The 16,205-nt window shown below is 48.3% G+C and overlaps 1 protein-coding gene across 5 annotated transcripts in view; it reads right to left on the bottom strand.

The window, feature by feature from the left end:
* Nucleotides 1-16,205, bottom strand: part of sgsm2 (small G protein signaling modulator 2) — a 283,232-nt gene that overhangs the window by 87,099 nt on the left and 179,928 nt on the right. For all 5 annotated transcript variants that reach the window (XM_038814470.1, XM_038814473.1, XM_038814469.1 and 2 more), the window contains exons 6-12: nt 16,083-16,150; nt 14,339-14,484; nt 11,335-11,469; nt 6,253-6,377; nt 5,835-5,902; nt 5,050-5,213; nt 1,796-1,928 (exon numbers count right to left, since the gene is read on the bottom strand). In XM_038814470.1, the coding sequence (XP_038670398.1) occupies nt 1,796-1,928; nt 5,050-5,213; nt 5,835-5,902; nt 6,253-6,377; nt 11,335-11,469; nt 14,339-14,484; nt 16,083-16,150 (839 nt within the window). The remainder of the gene's footprint in view (nt 1-1,795; nt 1,929-5,049; nt 5,214-5,834; nt 5,903-6,252; nt 6,378-11,334; nt 11,470-14,338; nt 14,485-16,082; nt 16,151-16,205) is intronic.

Here is a 16,205-nt window from a genome sequence, read left to right on the forward strand (position 1 = left end):
ACGCAGACATACACACGCAGACAGTGACACGCAGACAGTGACACGCAGACAGTGACACGCAGACAGTGACACGCAGATAGTGACACGCAGACATACAGATGCAGACAGTGACACACAGACAGTGACACGCAGACAGTGACACGCAGACATACAGATGCAGATAGTGACACGCAGATAGTGACACGCAGACATACAGATGCAGACAGTGACACACAGACAGTGACACGCAGACAGTGACACGCAGACATACAGATGCAGACAGTGACACGCAGGCAGTGACACGCAGACAGTGACATGCAGACAGTGACACGCAGACATACAGACGCAGACAGTGACACGCAGACATACAGACGCAGACAGTGACACGCCGACATACACACACAGACAGTGACACGCAGACATACAGATGCAGACAGTGACACACAGACAGGGACACGCAGACATACAGATGCAGACAGTGACACGCAGGCATACACATGCAGACAGTGACACGCAGACATACAGATGCAGACAGTGACACGCAGACAGTGACACGCAGACATACACACGCAGACAGTGACACGCAGACAGTGACACGCCGACAGTGACACGCAGACAGTGACACGCAGACAGTGACACGCAGACAGTGACACGCAGACATACAGATGCAGACAGTGACACGCAGACATACAGATGCAGACAGTGACACGCAGACATACAGATGCAGACAGTGACACGCAGACATACACACGCAGACAGTGACACGCAGACATACACATGCAGAGAGTGACACGCAGACATACAGATGCAGACAATGACACGCAGACATACACACGCAGACAGTGACACGCCGACATACACACGCAGACAGTGACACGCAGACATACAGATGCAGACAGTGACACGCAGACATACAGATGCAGACAGGGACATGCAGACAGTGACACGCAGACATACAGATGCAGGCAGTGACACGCAGACAGTGACACGCAGACAGGGACACGCAGACATACAGATGCAGGCAGTGACACGCAGACAGTGACACGCAGACAGGGACACGCAGACAGGGACACGCAGACATACAGATGCAGGCAGTGACACGCAGACATGCAGACGCTGACAGGGACACTCAGACATACACATGCAGACAGTGACACGCAGACAGGGACACGCAGGCATACAGATGCAGACAGTGACACGCAGACAGTGACATGCAGGCAGTGACACGCAGACAGTGACACGCAGACAGTGACACGCAGACATACAGACGCACACAGTGACACGCAGACATACACATGCAGACAGTGACACGCAGACATACACATGCAGGCAGTGACACGCAGAAAGACATTCACAGACAGTGACACGCAGACAGACAGTCACTCACAATGTAAAATCTATAAAGGAAATCTCGTGTTTCTTGACCACAAAGAAGATTTGCAAGCAGCTGATAAAGCCAGTTCAAATTGCCTGCCTTGCTGCTGCAGGCTGAGAAATCTCAGTGGCTGTGCGAAGACAAGGGTGATTTAATAATGCCTGCTACAGGAACCTAATCACCAGAGCTCCTGGGAGATTTCACCTGCTTCACATTCCCATCCAAATCAAAGAGGAACCTGACAGATGGAGGTCCCATATCCCTTACAGCCCAGTGATTTCAGATAAGGGAACAACAGAAAGACAAATGAATGTGTACCAAAATCAAAATCACTTCAGTGAACCAGGAATGTAAAAAAAAAAGCAATGAGATTAAACTTCAGAAGTCATCGGAGAATCAGTAGGTGGCAGGAGAGCAAACAATCAGTGAAGATAAACTCACCATAATCATTCTTCTGTCCAGGATAGATGATTCTGAATACATAATCTGTAGCTACTTCTTCCTCTATCTGTTCCTCTTGGTCCATGGATCTGGCTCTGCTGTTTCTTTTCCGGAATTTTGGAAATACTTTGCCCTGAATGTTTGGGGAAAAATCAGCAGTTGGTTGTGTTGTCCGTTATTAACTTTGCTTAAGCACTCGTGGGACAATGGGAAATAAATGAGAAAGACTTGCATTTATATAGCACCTTGGCCATCCAAAGAAAAGTGTTTTAAAGCCAACAAAACACATTAGAAGTGTAGTCACCGTTATAATGGTGGAAAAGTGACAAACAATTTGCTCGCAGTAAGCTCCCAGAATCAGCAATGTGATAGTGACCCATTGTGGTTAGCACTGCTGCCTCACAGCTCCAGGGACCCAGCTTCAATTCCGGCCTCGGGTCGCTGTCTGTGTGGAGCTTTTACTTTCTCCCCGTGTCAGCGTGGGTTTCCTCCGGGTGCTCAGATTTCCTCCCACAGTCCAAAGATGTGCAGGTTAGGTGGATTGGCCGTGATAAATTGACCCTTAGGCCGCGATTCTCCCAAACGGAGATAAAACCCCTGACGCCGGAGTGAAACCCGGAGTGTTTCACTCCGGCGTCGGAGGCCGCTCCTCGCCCCCTATCCCCCCCCCCCCCCCCCCCCAGGGGGGCTAGGAGCGGCGGCGCGTGAATCCCGGGCGCCGGGCCTTGACGCTTGCGTGAAAGCGGCGTGCCGGGAATGACGCGGCCGGCGGCGCCTAAGTGACATCAGCCGCGCATGCGCAGGTTGGCCGGCGCCAACCCGCGCATGCACGATTACTGTCTTCCCCCCGGCTGCCCTGCAAGACATGGCAGCTTGATCTAACGGGGCGGCGGAGGGAAAAGAGTGCGTCTTTTAGAGACGCCAGCCCGACGATCGGTGGGCACCGATCGCGGGCCAGACATCTGCTGAGCACCCCCCTGGTGCGCGATCCTCCCTCCGCCCACCCACAGGCCCCACACACACCTGTCGCGCGCTGTTCACGCTGGCAGAGACCAGGTGTGGTTGGCGCCGGCGTGAACCGGTTGGGTTCAGCAGGCCGCTCGGCCCATCCGGGCCGGAGAATCGCCGCTCGCCGTGAGAAACGGCGAGCGGCGATTCTCCGAGCGGCCTGTCGAAAAACACGACACTCCATTTTGGGGAGTGTGGGAGAATCGCAGGGGGTGCCAGGGTGGCATGTCGTGATTTGCCCGGCCCTCCCGCGATTCTCCACCCCGGCGTGGGGTGCGGAGAATCGTGCCCATAGGTCCAAAAAGGTGTGGGCTTAAATAGGGTGCTCTTTCCAAGGGCTGGTGCAGGCTCGATGGGCCAAATGGCCTCCTTCTGCACTGCAAATTCTACGATATGTTTCTGTGATGCTGACTAAAGGATAAATATTGGCCAGGACACTGGGGCGAACTCCCTTAATTTTCTTCGAAACAGTGCCATGAGATCCTTTACATCCACCTGAGGGGGCAGACAGAGCCTCCGTTTCATGCCTCACCTGAAAGACAGCACCTCTGACAGTGCAGCGCCCCCTCAGGACTGCCCTGATGTGACAGTCTAGGGCGGGTTTCCCCGCGAACTGGCGGGGCGGGCCACTCCGGCGCCAAGGAATGGCGTGAACCACTCCGGCGTCGGGCGCCCCGAAGGTGCGGAACCCACCACACTTTCAGGGGCTAGGCCGGCGGCGCAGTGTTTGGCGCCAGGCCAACTGTCGCCGAAGGGCCTCCGCTGGCCGGCGCAAGTTGGCACATGCTTGTTGTTCATCCCAGCGCATGCACAGGGGGGGTTCTCCGCACCAGCCATGGCGGAGGTTGACAGCGGCCGGTGCGGAGGGAAAGAGTGTTGTGATTTACGCTGGTGGGACACGCTGAAAACGGGCGGCCACTCGGCCCATCGGGGATGGAGAATCGGCGGGGTGGGGGCACTGCCAACAGCCCCCGACCGGCGCGATTCCCGCCCCTGCCAAAACCCCGGCGTCGGAGTATTCGGCAGCCGGCGGGGGCGGGATTCACCCCCCCCCCCCAGCGATTCTCCGACCCGGCGGAGGGGGGTCGGAGAATTCCGCCCCACATTGTTGAACTCAAGTCCTGGAGTGGGATCTGAACCAACAACCTTCAGACCAACTCACATAGGAGGGTGCTACCAACTGACCCACAGCTGACACTCACACAGACTCAATGCCAGCAGACCTGCTACCCTCATTGCACAGCAATAGCTCCTGTAGCCTTTCCTCAGGAACGGCACAGTTAGATCCTCTGAACCTGTGCAGGGAAGGTTCCCTCGGTGCTCTGTGTACAGTCTCATCAGGCAATAGCTCTCAAAGGTATAAAGAACCTGTTTACGGTTTTGCTTCCTCTGGAGCAATTCTGCCCTTCTTCCCGAATCCTTAAAGTATTATAATGTGCATTTGATTTTGCACCAATCTCTCTCACTCTTATTCCCCCAGATCCTGTTCCAGGAGACTCCTGCAAATCTATCCTCGTTTTCATCCCACCTTTCCTTCAGGTGCCGATTCATCCGGGGTCACTGTTGGGCCACCAGCACCTCAATCTTTGTCCATGGGCTTTACAGAGTGTATAATGTATTATAGTAGACGAGGATCAAAGTTGATCATGGTCCTCTCCAGCCATTTGCATTTTCAAAATGATGCTGAGACTCTCTCTTTAAACTGTAACCGTTCCTCGAGTTTTGTTAATTGTAGGTTAGTAATGTTGTGAAAGATACGCAGGTAAAGGGCATTGGATAATTTAGCACTAAGAGCACATATAAAGAGAGCCCGAGGTCCAGGCAGCGGGTGACCAAGGGAGTTGCCTGACCCGACTGTCTGCCCCTCTACCCTGGCTACAATCGTGGCCGGGTAGCCTCGGAGAGGGAGCACAGGGTGTCCACCGGTACGCTTCAGGTCTTCCGCGACCAGTGGGCGCCATGGGGGCTGGGGTGCACCATCACCCTCAGAATGATATTTTGGTTTAGTTAGTCAAGTTTCCTTTGATGTTTTGTTTCAGCCACAGTGCTCCACTAGGGGCTGTCACCCCTTCACGTTAGTGTATTTTTTGTTTACGAAGAAGAGTACAAAGGGAGCCTTCTGGGACACTGGGTCAGTAGGCCGAAGGCTGAGATGTGAGATGCTGCAATCTGTGAATAAACCTACAATCAAGGAAAGGATCTGTGTGCAGCTTCATACTTCCCCGCCTGTTACCTTATTGACCTACCTTTCCTCGCTGTGACCAAAGTGGAGGATCAAGCTGCCCGCGTGGAAGTAGCCCGTTTTCAAGGCAGGAGAGGAAGGCTAATAAGTGGCCACCCTGGGGGAAGTGGAGTGGAGGCCTTTGGATTCCATCCTGACTCACCAACACCAAGGTGCCTCCGCTGTTAGCTGGGGAAAAAAACAAGGTAACAGTATCAACCAGCTGTAACAATATATCAGCATCAGTCACTGAGCAATTACCCCTTTAACCGTTACATCTTAAGAAGAAATTAAAGAATAAAAATACATATTTATAAGTCAGCAATTGACTTTCTGCATACAACATGCAGCGTACATATGGAGGTGAGATAACAAATTGCCCTGTCTCTAAAGTTATTCAGAAATAGAATTCCCCTGCAGTTTGGGCTTTTAAAAAATAAATTTAGAGTACCCAATTATTTTTTTTCCAATTAAGGGGCAATTTAGCGTGGCCAATCCGCCTCCCCTACGCATCTTTGGGTTGTGGGGGCGAGACCCACGCAGACAGGGAGAATGTGCAAACTCCACACGGACAGTGACCCGGGGCTGGGGTCGAACCCGTGTCTTCGGCGCCGTGAGGCAGCAGTGCTAACCCTTGGATTGTGGGTTAACGCCTGGTTTTACAGGTGCTGAGAAAAGTTGTTTTGGTTAGAGTTGGTGTCATACTTGTTGCCCGCCTGCTTAAGGAACGAACCAAAGTCACAGAATATTTCTATCCCGACCATTAGAACACTAGCAATCAAGAAACGTATGAAGTGAACAAATACTTACGTTGTTGGTGGCAATGGATGCACACTATCTGACTTAACGGCACAGTTAAGGCGTAATCCCAGTAGACACTAAAAATGAGCGGGTAAAACAATGAATATTTTAAAAATGCTTTTTCGATCCTTTGCAATTTTGAAGACAATTTGGAATAATAAATCGCTTATTGTTACAAATAGGTTTCAATGAAGTTACTGTGAAAAGCCCCTAGTCACCACATTCCGGCGCCTGTTCGGGGAGGCCGGTACGGGAATTGAACCCGCGCTGCTGGCCTTGTTCTGCATTACAAGTCAGCTGTTTAGCCCTATTTCATTCAGAATTCCTTTATAATCAACCAAAGATTTGTCTTCAATAATGACATCTTATTTATGCGATTAATTGCAGCAAAGTTGTGCCCCTGCAGATTCCCGTAATCGCATTTTACCTCTTTTCGAGCTCAGAATCTCCCAAGGTTCCATTCATGAGTTGGTTTGGGGTCCACTTCAGAGTTAAGTGTTCTGTCGACTGATGAAGCGATAGGTAGCCCGGAACAGTCTCCACATCCTCCTTCTGCCAAAGAAAATAGGAAACATTGACCTGACAGCTGTTTTTAAGATGCTCAGGTTGCCCAGTTGGTAGAATCCGGCAAAGATCCGAGGGCGGAATTGCCGAGTCAGTGGCATTTGCACTCAGAGCTTTTATTTCTATTTTTAAAAAAATTTAGAGTTCCCAATTAATTTTTTCCAATTAAAGAGCAATTTAGCGTGGCCAATCCGCCTACCCTGCACATCTTTAGGTTGTGGGGGCGAAACCCACGCAGACACGGGGAGAATGTGCAAAGTCCACACGGACAGTGACCCAGAGCCGGGATCGAACCTGGGACCTCGGCGCCGTGAGGCAGCAATGCTAACCACTGCGCCACCATGCTGCCAATTCAGAGCCTTTATATGGCGGCTGGGTTCTTGCATCATGACAGAGACGAAACTTCAACAGCACTGCGTTGGCTGAAAAAGCACTTTGGGGGAAATCTGGAGGTTGTGAAAGGAGCTATAAAAATGCAAGTCTTCCTTTCTGTCGTCAGTTCTCAGCCTGGCCACCAGATGGAGCAACACCATGGCAGGAAGGCAGTGGTGAAGGAGAGGGAGCTTCCCTGGTGAATCTGGCTGCTGCACATCTGACCTGGATATCGCTCAATTCCATCACTAAAAGGTTAAAACTGAAAAAGCAATCCTCGTATCCATCACCTGAACTCCCTTCTCTGAAATGCACACAGACAGCAAGGAGGAAAGAAATTTTAAAAATTCAAATCATTCTGCCAAACGAGAGAGATGAGTTCTTGGCTCATATATTCAGGTTAAGTTGAGGCAACTTCATTCCATGCGTCACATTTCCGTCCTGCCTCAGTTTGTGTCAAAGGAATTAATTACCCACCCTGTCTCAGGGTTTAAAAAAAGCAATAATTCTTCCATCTACGTGACAATACGTCCAAACAACATTACACTGGAACAAAACGACTAGAAAGCACCAAAAGAAAAGTGTCAGAATTTCCCACCTGCACTATACTGTATCATTTTTCTAGCCATATTTTTGGATGGCGCTGATTTTGAGGCTGGAGACGGGGCCCCTGGTTAGTGCCAACCGTGGTAGGGAGGGTGTGTGGGAGAGGAGAGGGCGAAAAAAACAGATAGATTTAACTCATTATCCAGCAAGTGCGTGAGAGCAAGAATCAATCCCCCTCTCCACACTGACTATAATCGTACAGGCTGCGTGGTGGAACTTGGATGAGATAACAGGACGTGGCTGGCTGGCACCCCAGCAGGGAGTTGATACCTTTAGGCAAGAGGAGAAGAAAAATTCAGGATGGGGTTGGCAAGGGCATTATTTCATACCAGTTCCGCAAGTGACTCACGCTGATCTGACTAACGTCAAGTCACCTGTTTCAGTCTTTCTGAATGACTGGTAATCTACTCGATTGATCAGGCCAACAGTATTCAACTGGATATTGATTTTTCTTTTTAAATAAGGAAAGGTCTCTCTGCTAAAGCAAATAAAAATAGATCAGACCGTCAGATCACAAGATTCACTCAATAGATACAGGCGATTAAAAGCTAGACTGCTTTTTTGGTTTATTAAAATTCTGATCCATAACTGACTGACAAGGCTGCATCCTTGCTTCCTGATGGGGCTTAACGCCACCATAACCTTGAGGGAATGATTGCGGAGCTCTGGAATGCCGATGGCCAGTGGTAGAGTGCGCAACCAGTAATGCCTGGGGTCCAAAACTTTGCGCTGGTAATGCAACCCTGTTAGTTTCACGCGAGCAGGGTTAATTTCACCCGAGGGGTGATGGGCACTGGCTAATGGATTTGTGCAAAATTCCTCGGCTTGCTATCTTCTGAGGGAATGGCAAGTAGAAAAGTGTTTGCGGTGCTGGGGCAGAAATGCAGGAGCTGAGTCACGATCGCAGAACATCGCAAAGCACTCCCATCAGCAAGGCGATGGCGCAATGGCATTGTCCCTGGACTGATATGTCTTCGAATCCCACCACTACAGACGGAGAAGTATGAATTCAACAAAAATCTGGAATCAAAAGTCTAATGATGACCGGAAAATCATTGCTGATTGTCGTAAAAATCCAACTAGTTCACTAATGTCCTTCAGTGACGGAAATCTGCCATCTTTTCCTGGTCTGGCCTACACGTAACTCCAAAACCCATAGTTATAGGGTTGACTCTGAACTGCCCGGCAAGTCATTCAGTTCAAGGGCATTAGGGATGGCCAACAAATGCCCACATCCCATGAATGAATTTTTAAAAATTCACAGTCAATGAAGCAGTTCTGAAGGGCATCACTGTTGTAATGTAAGAAACACGGCAGCCAACTGATACACAGCAAGATCCACACAAACAGATGAGAGATAATGATATTATTGTGTTGCTGGGAGGAGCAGTTTCAGTTCTTTCAGATGCTGAAGAATGGTCGACTGAAAGAGTTCTCCGGCTATCGTGTAAAAGTCTATGTTGACCAGGAGGAACAGAGCTAGACGTTCTGGGAGAAGTTACCTTAAGGAAGAGGGAAAGTAATTACGGAAGCGCTGTATGTAATTCAAGATCAGAGTTGTTCACTTTGAAGCAGAAAGACATGTACGGAATTTAATCTAACCTGCAGGATAGAAGAAATAAAAAATGCTGAGGCCAATCAGGAAATTTCGGAGCAGCATTCCTGAAGTCATTTACCGGATTCTGAGAGGTAAAAACAGGGTATCGTATGACACTAATCGGCAAAAGTGAAACCAATATGCTTTTATACACCCAGAAAGGTCCCACACCCTTTACTTCCAAAGGTAAAGAAAGAGATCGACTCAATTGTAAAACAAGGAGTCATTTCACCAACAATAGAGCCAATGCTTTGGTGCTCAAGGATGGTAGCCAACTGAAGCCAAACAGTTCCATAAGAATACGTGTTGATCTCACGCCACCATAAAGCTGTGAAGAGAGAGGTCCATCCAACGGTATCAGCAGATGAGAGTTTAGCAAAAGTCGGGCGAGAGCTGAATATTCTCTAAATAAGACACTAATAGCAGACTCTAGCCAATACCACTGGAGGAGGAGTCCAAACTTTTCACAACTTTCACAGCACCATTTGGAAGATTCTGTTTTAACTGGCTAACCTTTGGAATAACATCAGCGCCAGAGATATTTCAAAGAACAATGTCAAATCTATTAAAGGGTTTGCTGCCACATGAATGGCATGTTGATACATGGGTCCACTCAAGCTGAGCATGACACCGGAGTCAGGGCAGTGCTGGCAAGACTACAAGAGGTAGGATTGACACTCAACAGTAAGGTTTTCACCCCTACCAATCCAGTTTCTTGGTGACCTGGTGAGTGAATCAGGAATGAAAGGTAATCCACCAAAGACCAGAGTCAGAAAGAATTCCCAGCTCTAAGGAACATCATGATGTTAGAAAGGTTCATGGGAAGAAGGTTGTGGACACAAATTCCTGCCCTTCCAAATACATTGATACAACAGATCAAAGACACAACAGGGAGAAAGTACGAGATACTTCCTGAGGCAAACCGTTGAAACTCTACAATAGTCATCACAGGGCAGGAACATAACCATATCTTAGACAGGGAGAACAGGTCTGGATCAGGCATCAATTGAGATTTGGAGAAATTACCACACTGGAGATCTTACACCATCGAGACAGAAGAGGGCACATTAAGACGAAGCAGAAGAGGGTTGATTGCAATTGAGCAACAGAGTGAAATATCAGAAACTAGAGAGATCACAGTCATCAGAAATGAAGCCATGATGTGGAGATGCCGGCGTTGGGCTCGAGTGAACACAGTAAGAAGCCTTACAACACCATGTTAAAGTCCAACAGGTTTGTTTCGAATAACTAGCTTTCGGAGCACTGCTCCTTCCGCAGGTGAATGAAGGAGATGCGCTCCGAAAGCTAGTGATTCGAAACAAGTCTGTTGGACTTTAACCTGACTTCTATCAGAAATGAAAGAAGATCCGGAAGCAGGCGATCCTAAAACATCAACTTGTTCAAATTCTGTTCCAACAGCGTCCAGAGGGCCAGTAGCAGAATGAGAAGATTTATAACCTACAAATGAGAGAAGCATGAGGTGTAGCAGTCTAGTGAAGGCACGGCAATACTTGTATGTAAGAGAAGATGAGAACCTAAAAAATAACAAAGTAAGGCAGTTAGGGCAAAGTTAGGGCAGCAGGGTAGCATGGTGGTTAGCATAAATGCTTCACAGCTCCAGGGTCCCAGGTTCGATTCCCGGCTGGGTCACTGTCTGTGTGGAGTCTGCACGTCCTCCCCCTGTGTGCGTGGGTTTCCTTCGGGTGCTCCGGTTTCCTCCCACTGTCCAAAGATGTGCGGGTTAGGTGGATTGGCCATGCTAAATTGCCCGTAGTGTCCTAATAAAAGTAAGGTTAAGGGGGGGGGGGGTTGTTGGGTTACGGGTATAGGGTGGATACGTGAGTTTGAGTAGGGTGATCATGGCTCGGCACAACATTGAGGGCCGAAGGGCCTGTTCTGTGCTGTACTGTTCTATGTTCTAAGGCAGGGGAAAGCAAAACAACACTTACCCAAGAGACAAAGTGAAGCTACATTTCAAAACATGGAAGCCTTCAAAATGACTGGTTGAAGTGTGATCAGTGACTTGGGAGGAGGTGTAGTGTAATGGAATATGTAAAATAAGTCCCATAAAGCATTAACTCTAATATCTGTGACATCATAGAAATAAATTATATTTACTAATATGATTGGAGAGTCCGAAAAAGTAGCATGGAAAGAAGCAAATGTAAGAGAGAGTTCTCTTTAATTGTAAAATGTTACAATAAAGTTAATGTTTGCAATTGGAGATTTTTGGGTGCTATTGGAACTAATGTAACCCAACAACACAATAATACATAGTGTACAGCACTATCTCGCTGTTTGTCATGTTGGTACTGATTCTGTTCACCCTATCCCCAGAGATAAAGATGTTTCTTGTTTTGTACCACTTACTGGCTGGACAAGTACATTATTTTTTCCGTACAGCAGATGTGTTCTGGAATTTTGATGCAATGACTCCACATATTCCCTTGCTGAAGCAGCAAATTTATCTTCTGACATGCTTCCACTCGAGTGACGCTTTCGTATCTGTAAAAGACAAAATTCACCAGCTTCACAAACAGCAGAGCACAAGGTTGCTGCCGCCCTGTTCATTTATCAACCCAATCTCTGGTCATTCAGCCATGTCAGCATTACACATTTGTGAGGCTTCACCTTGAGGATTAGCAAAGGTTAGATCGGGCTGTGAGGGTAACTTCAATGGAGTCCAATTCTTTACCCAATATCCAAACATGTCCAATTGCAGTGGTCAACACGACGACTTGCCCATCTTTAACTCAGACTATTGTCGTGCCATTGTTACACTGGCTGAGATCAGCAAACAACACAAAAACCAGACACTGAACCTGCGACTGTTTCATTTACACAGTCCAGCTATTCACTGAGCCAATGGGAACGGGACCTTTCAGGCGACACTCATTTAGCAATTATTAAGCTAACACTATTAAGCAATCGCATAACATAAATTTGGATGTAGGTCGTTTGGACTATTTGATTTAATTCTCCCGGATCAACCGCCTCACAGCCTCCCCTTTTAGACTGGCCAGCAGTTTCCATGCCTAACAAACCCATTCCAGCTGTTGATCACACTCTTGTGTGAAGCGATTATTCACGGGACCTGCTGTAAGCTTTTCTTCTACAATCAGCGGGATAGTGCTTATGTTACAGGACTAGGAGCCCAGAGACAGGAGTTCAAGTTCGACTTGGGCAGATATGGAATTGAAACAAGAAGACAACTGCAGTTTATTGATATAGCATGGTCGACATAATAAAGCATCCCAACGTGCTTCACAGGAAGATAACACCTTGCCAGATACGAGGTCAGATGGTCAAAAGTTTGGCCAAAGGGAAAGGATTTGAGGAGTGTCCCGAGAGAGGAATGTGAGGTGCAGGGAGAGAGGATTCCAGAAGTTAGGACTCGGGCAATGAAGGCATGGCCACTAATGGCGGAGTGATTACAACTGGGGATGGTCAAGGGGCCAGAACTGGAGGAGTGCAGATGGAGTGCAGTTGGAGGGACCGGGAGAGGTGCGGCCAGCCAGGGATTTGAAAACAAGGATGACAATTTTCAGATCAAGCTGCTGCCTGACTGGGAGCTAATGTCAGCCAGCGAGCACAGGGGTGAAAGGTCAATGGGGCGGAGCAGAGCTTTGGAAGTCGTCAGGTTTACAGAGGGTAGAACGTGGGAGACCAGCCAGGAATGTGCTGGAATAGTCAAGTCCAGAGGTAACAAAGGCATGAATTAGGGTTTCGGCAGCGGATGTGGGGGGGGGGGGGGGGGGGGGGGGGGGTGTGTGTCAGAGGGGGGGGGTGTCAGACGATGTTCTGGAGGTGGAAATGGACATTCTTAGTGATGCCACGAATGTGTGTTCGGAGGCTCATTCTGGGGTCAAATATAACACGGAGGTTACAAACAGTCTGTTTTAAGGAACGGGATGGAGTCAGTGGCCAGATTGGAGCAGGGACTGAGAAACAATGGCTTCATTCCTCCCCGTACTTAATTGGAGGAAATCTCTGTTCATTCAGTACTGGATGACAGATGGGCAGTCTGATAATTGAGTAACAATGGAGGAGGCGAGACAGGTGACGATGGGCATACATGTGATAACAAAACGCTGGGCTTCCAAATGATGTCACCGAGGGGCAGCATGTAGATGAGAAATAATAGAAGACGACCTACAAAAACTCTTGGGGGTTAACAATGGTAATGACGCAGGGAGGAGCAGGGAGAGAAGCAATTGAAGGTTCAATTTAATTAATTAAATAAACCTGGGATAAAAAGTTAATATCAGCAATAGTGACCATGGCACGGTGGCGATATGACGCTGAGGACCCGGGTTCGATCCCTGCCCTGGGTCACTGTCCGTGTGGAGTTTGCACATTGTCCCCGTGTCTGCATGGGTCTCACCCACAACCCAAAGGATGTGCAGGGTAGGTGAATTGGCCACGCTAAATTGCCCCTTAATTACAAAATATATATACACACACACACACACACAAAAAAGTTATGGTGGCCACAAAACGACTGAATTGTATCAAATCCCTTCTGGATCACCCATGATCTTATAAGGAGGGCAATCTGCCATCAGTCCTAAGTCTGGTCTTAATGCAACGCCGACTTCTAGCTGCTCTCTGAAATGGCTGAGCAAACCATTCAGCTGTATTCACAAGGTGACTCAGCACCACCATCTCAAGGGCAGTGAGGGAATGGGCAATAAAGATTCGCCTTGCCAGAGGTGCTCCCATTCCATGATTGAGCAAAAGTGCATCCAAAGTGTAGTTCTGGGAGCCTTCCCAATTAGCTATTGTGCGCATCTCTGGAGAGCTCCTCTGAGATTTCTTTTATTGGTAAAGGCTGTGGTTTACCACGGTGCTCCTCGCAATTTATCTTTCTTATGTGCGAGGAATCAGCCTGCTCAGCTGACACCATTTTATCCACCAGCACAAGTTGTAATAAATTGAAAAATAAAATCCTGGGTGGCACAGTGGTTAGCACTGCTGCCTCATAGCGTCAGGGACCTGGGTCCAATTCTGATCTTGGGTGACTGTGCGGAGTTTGCACTTTCTCCCCGTGTCTGCGTGGGTTTCCTCCCACAGTACAAACATGTGCGGGGTAGGTGGATTGGCCACCATAAATACCCCCTTGGTATCCAAGACATGCAGGTTGGGTGGGGTTACAGGGATAGGGTGGGGGAGTGGGCCCAGGTTGGGTGCTCTTTCAGAGGGTCGGTGCAGACTTGATAGGCCGAATGGCCTCCTCTTACACTGTAGGAATTCTATTCCATGGTTCCAACTTGAGTAACCAGCAAAGTCATTTTTATTTCCATGTTTGTAATATTTTGTTTATTAGACTGGCCATGATTCCACTAATGTAGACGTGTGTTATATTGACTCTTACACCAAGGGCGGGCCGTTTGGATGGGGAATCCTGGTGTCCGTGTGCTCCGTGAATACGGTGTCTTTGCACCAATTCATCTGCCGATGGGTCAGTCCAGTAATGGTCAGCAGTTTTGAGCTTCGTGTACTCTAACGCACAGGGACCAACTGTAACAGGAAGCATAACATTAACATTTCATTTCCACTAAGGCAGAACAAGATTGATGCAATAAAATCAGAATACAAGCATAAGTTAATGATACCGCTATAAATTCTGGTGTTTGGCACATTTGCTTAAGGTTTTAATGCTGCCCCATTTGAATTGTGTCCCCCCCCCCCCCCCCCCCCCCCCCTTAGCCTGACCCAGACCTGCTCCAGGTTGTGATTGAGTCTCACTTCCTCTAACCCACAAGTTAGGGTTTCTGTTCACACCTTCGCCCAGGATTCAAGGTGCTGCGACATTGCAACATTCTTTGTTGCTTTGGCCCAGTTTTTAAAACGGGAAAAATTAACCTGGCTTTGTGCACAGAGGCGAGCTCACATCGCTGCCATAAAGGCAATCAGGGTGAAAAATCTGATGGTAGTTCAACAAAGCTTTGGCGATCTTCCAGCGCTGGCATTAGATTGGCACTGGATGTTTGATCATTGTGTATCGGTTTGGTTGAGAATGTAACAGTGTGTGGGCAAGGGAACTGTTTAAAAAAAATAGCAAATATCTCAAAGTGCAAAATAAAAGAACCTAAGCATGTTAAAACAACAATGATTTGCTAATTTGGGAGCACAGCCGAGGGTCAGCATCACATTCCAAAGGTGTCGTTCACTCACTGTGTGCACAGCACTCAGCCGGCAGGATGTCTCTGGTACATTGGTTGACTTGTGAAAATGATGCTCGCAGGCAGGGCACTCCCACCAACAGAGTTCAACAGCTTCTCTTCCCAACACGACTGCTGCAATTCACTCGCAGGGAGTAACTCCACAGCTGTGTGTTCGGTCTTACACTACCCCATTATTCTGTTCCCTTGGGAACACAGCAGCAGGTGGCACACACAGGTCAATTTGAAACAGCTTCTTCTTTAGTGGCCTGGTGAGATTATCCCGAAAAGGGGCAACACGGTAGCACAGTGGTTAGCACTGTTGCTCCACAGCACCAGGGTCCCAGGTTCGATTCCCGCTTGGGTCACTGTCTGTGCGGAGTCTGCACGTTCTCCCCGTGTCTGCGTGGGTTTCCTCCGGGTGCTCCGGTTTCCTCCCACAAGTCCCGAAAGATGTGCTGTTAGTTGAATTGGACATTCTGAATTCTCCCTCCATGTACCCGAACAGGCGCCAGAATGTGGCGACTAGGGGCTTCTTACAGCAACTTCATTGCAGCGTTAGTGTAAGCCTACTTGTGACAATAATAAAGATTATTATTATTAAAATTCACCGAGCTGTACACAGTGGAAAGGCCCAGGTGGGCTATTACAGAGTTCACTGATCTCAATCAGTCAGGCAGTAGTGAAGGTGTCTCTTATTTCTAAAACACCTTGACTGTTCTTCGCCTGACGTATGAAGCTTTCCACCCCAGTCAGATCAGCTAACCACATCTTCCACCCTGCCTTGCCTGGTACTGCTCAAGGGGACACACCTACCCACTGGGAGATTGAGGAAGCAGCCGGTAAGAATCTTCAAATTTTGTACCCAAAATGTATGATTTGCCCAAATAAAACTCTCGCCCATTTTTGCATTATGATCAGGTGTTAAGAAGGATATTAGTTCAGAAACCTTACCAAGCAGCGAAGCTAGAATTGGTCCACACACTGGGTCTGACATCAGGGCTTGCTTTTCATAATATTTACTGGAAGGGATCAAATGATATAATGTTATTTACATTCAGGAAATACAGGCAGCAC

Source organism: Scyliorhinus canicula, chromosome 12 (genome assembly GCF_902713615.1).
Source record: "Scyliorhinus canicula chromosome 12, sScyCan1.1, whole genome shotgun sequence".
Classification (NCBI taxonomy): Eukaryota; Metazoa; Chordata; class Chondrichthyes; order Carcharhiniformes; family Scyliorhinidae; genus Scyliorhinus; species Scyliorhinus canicula.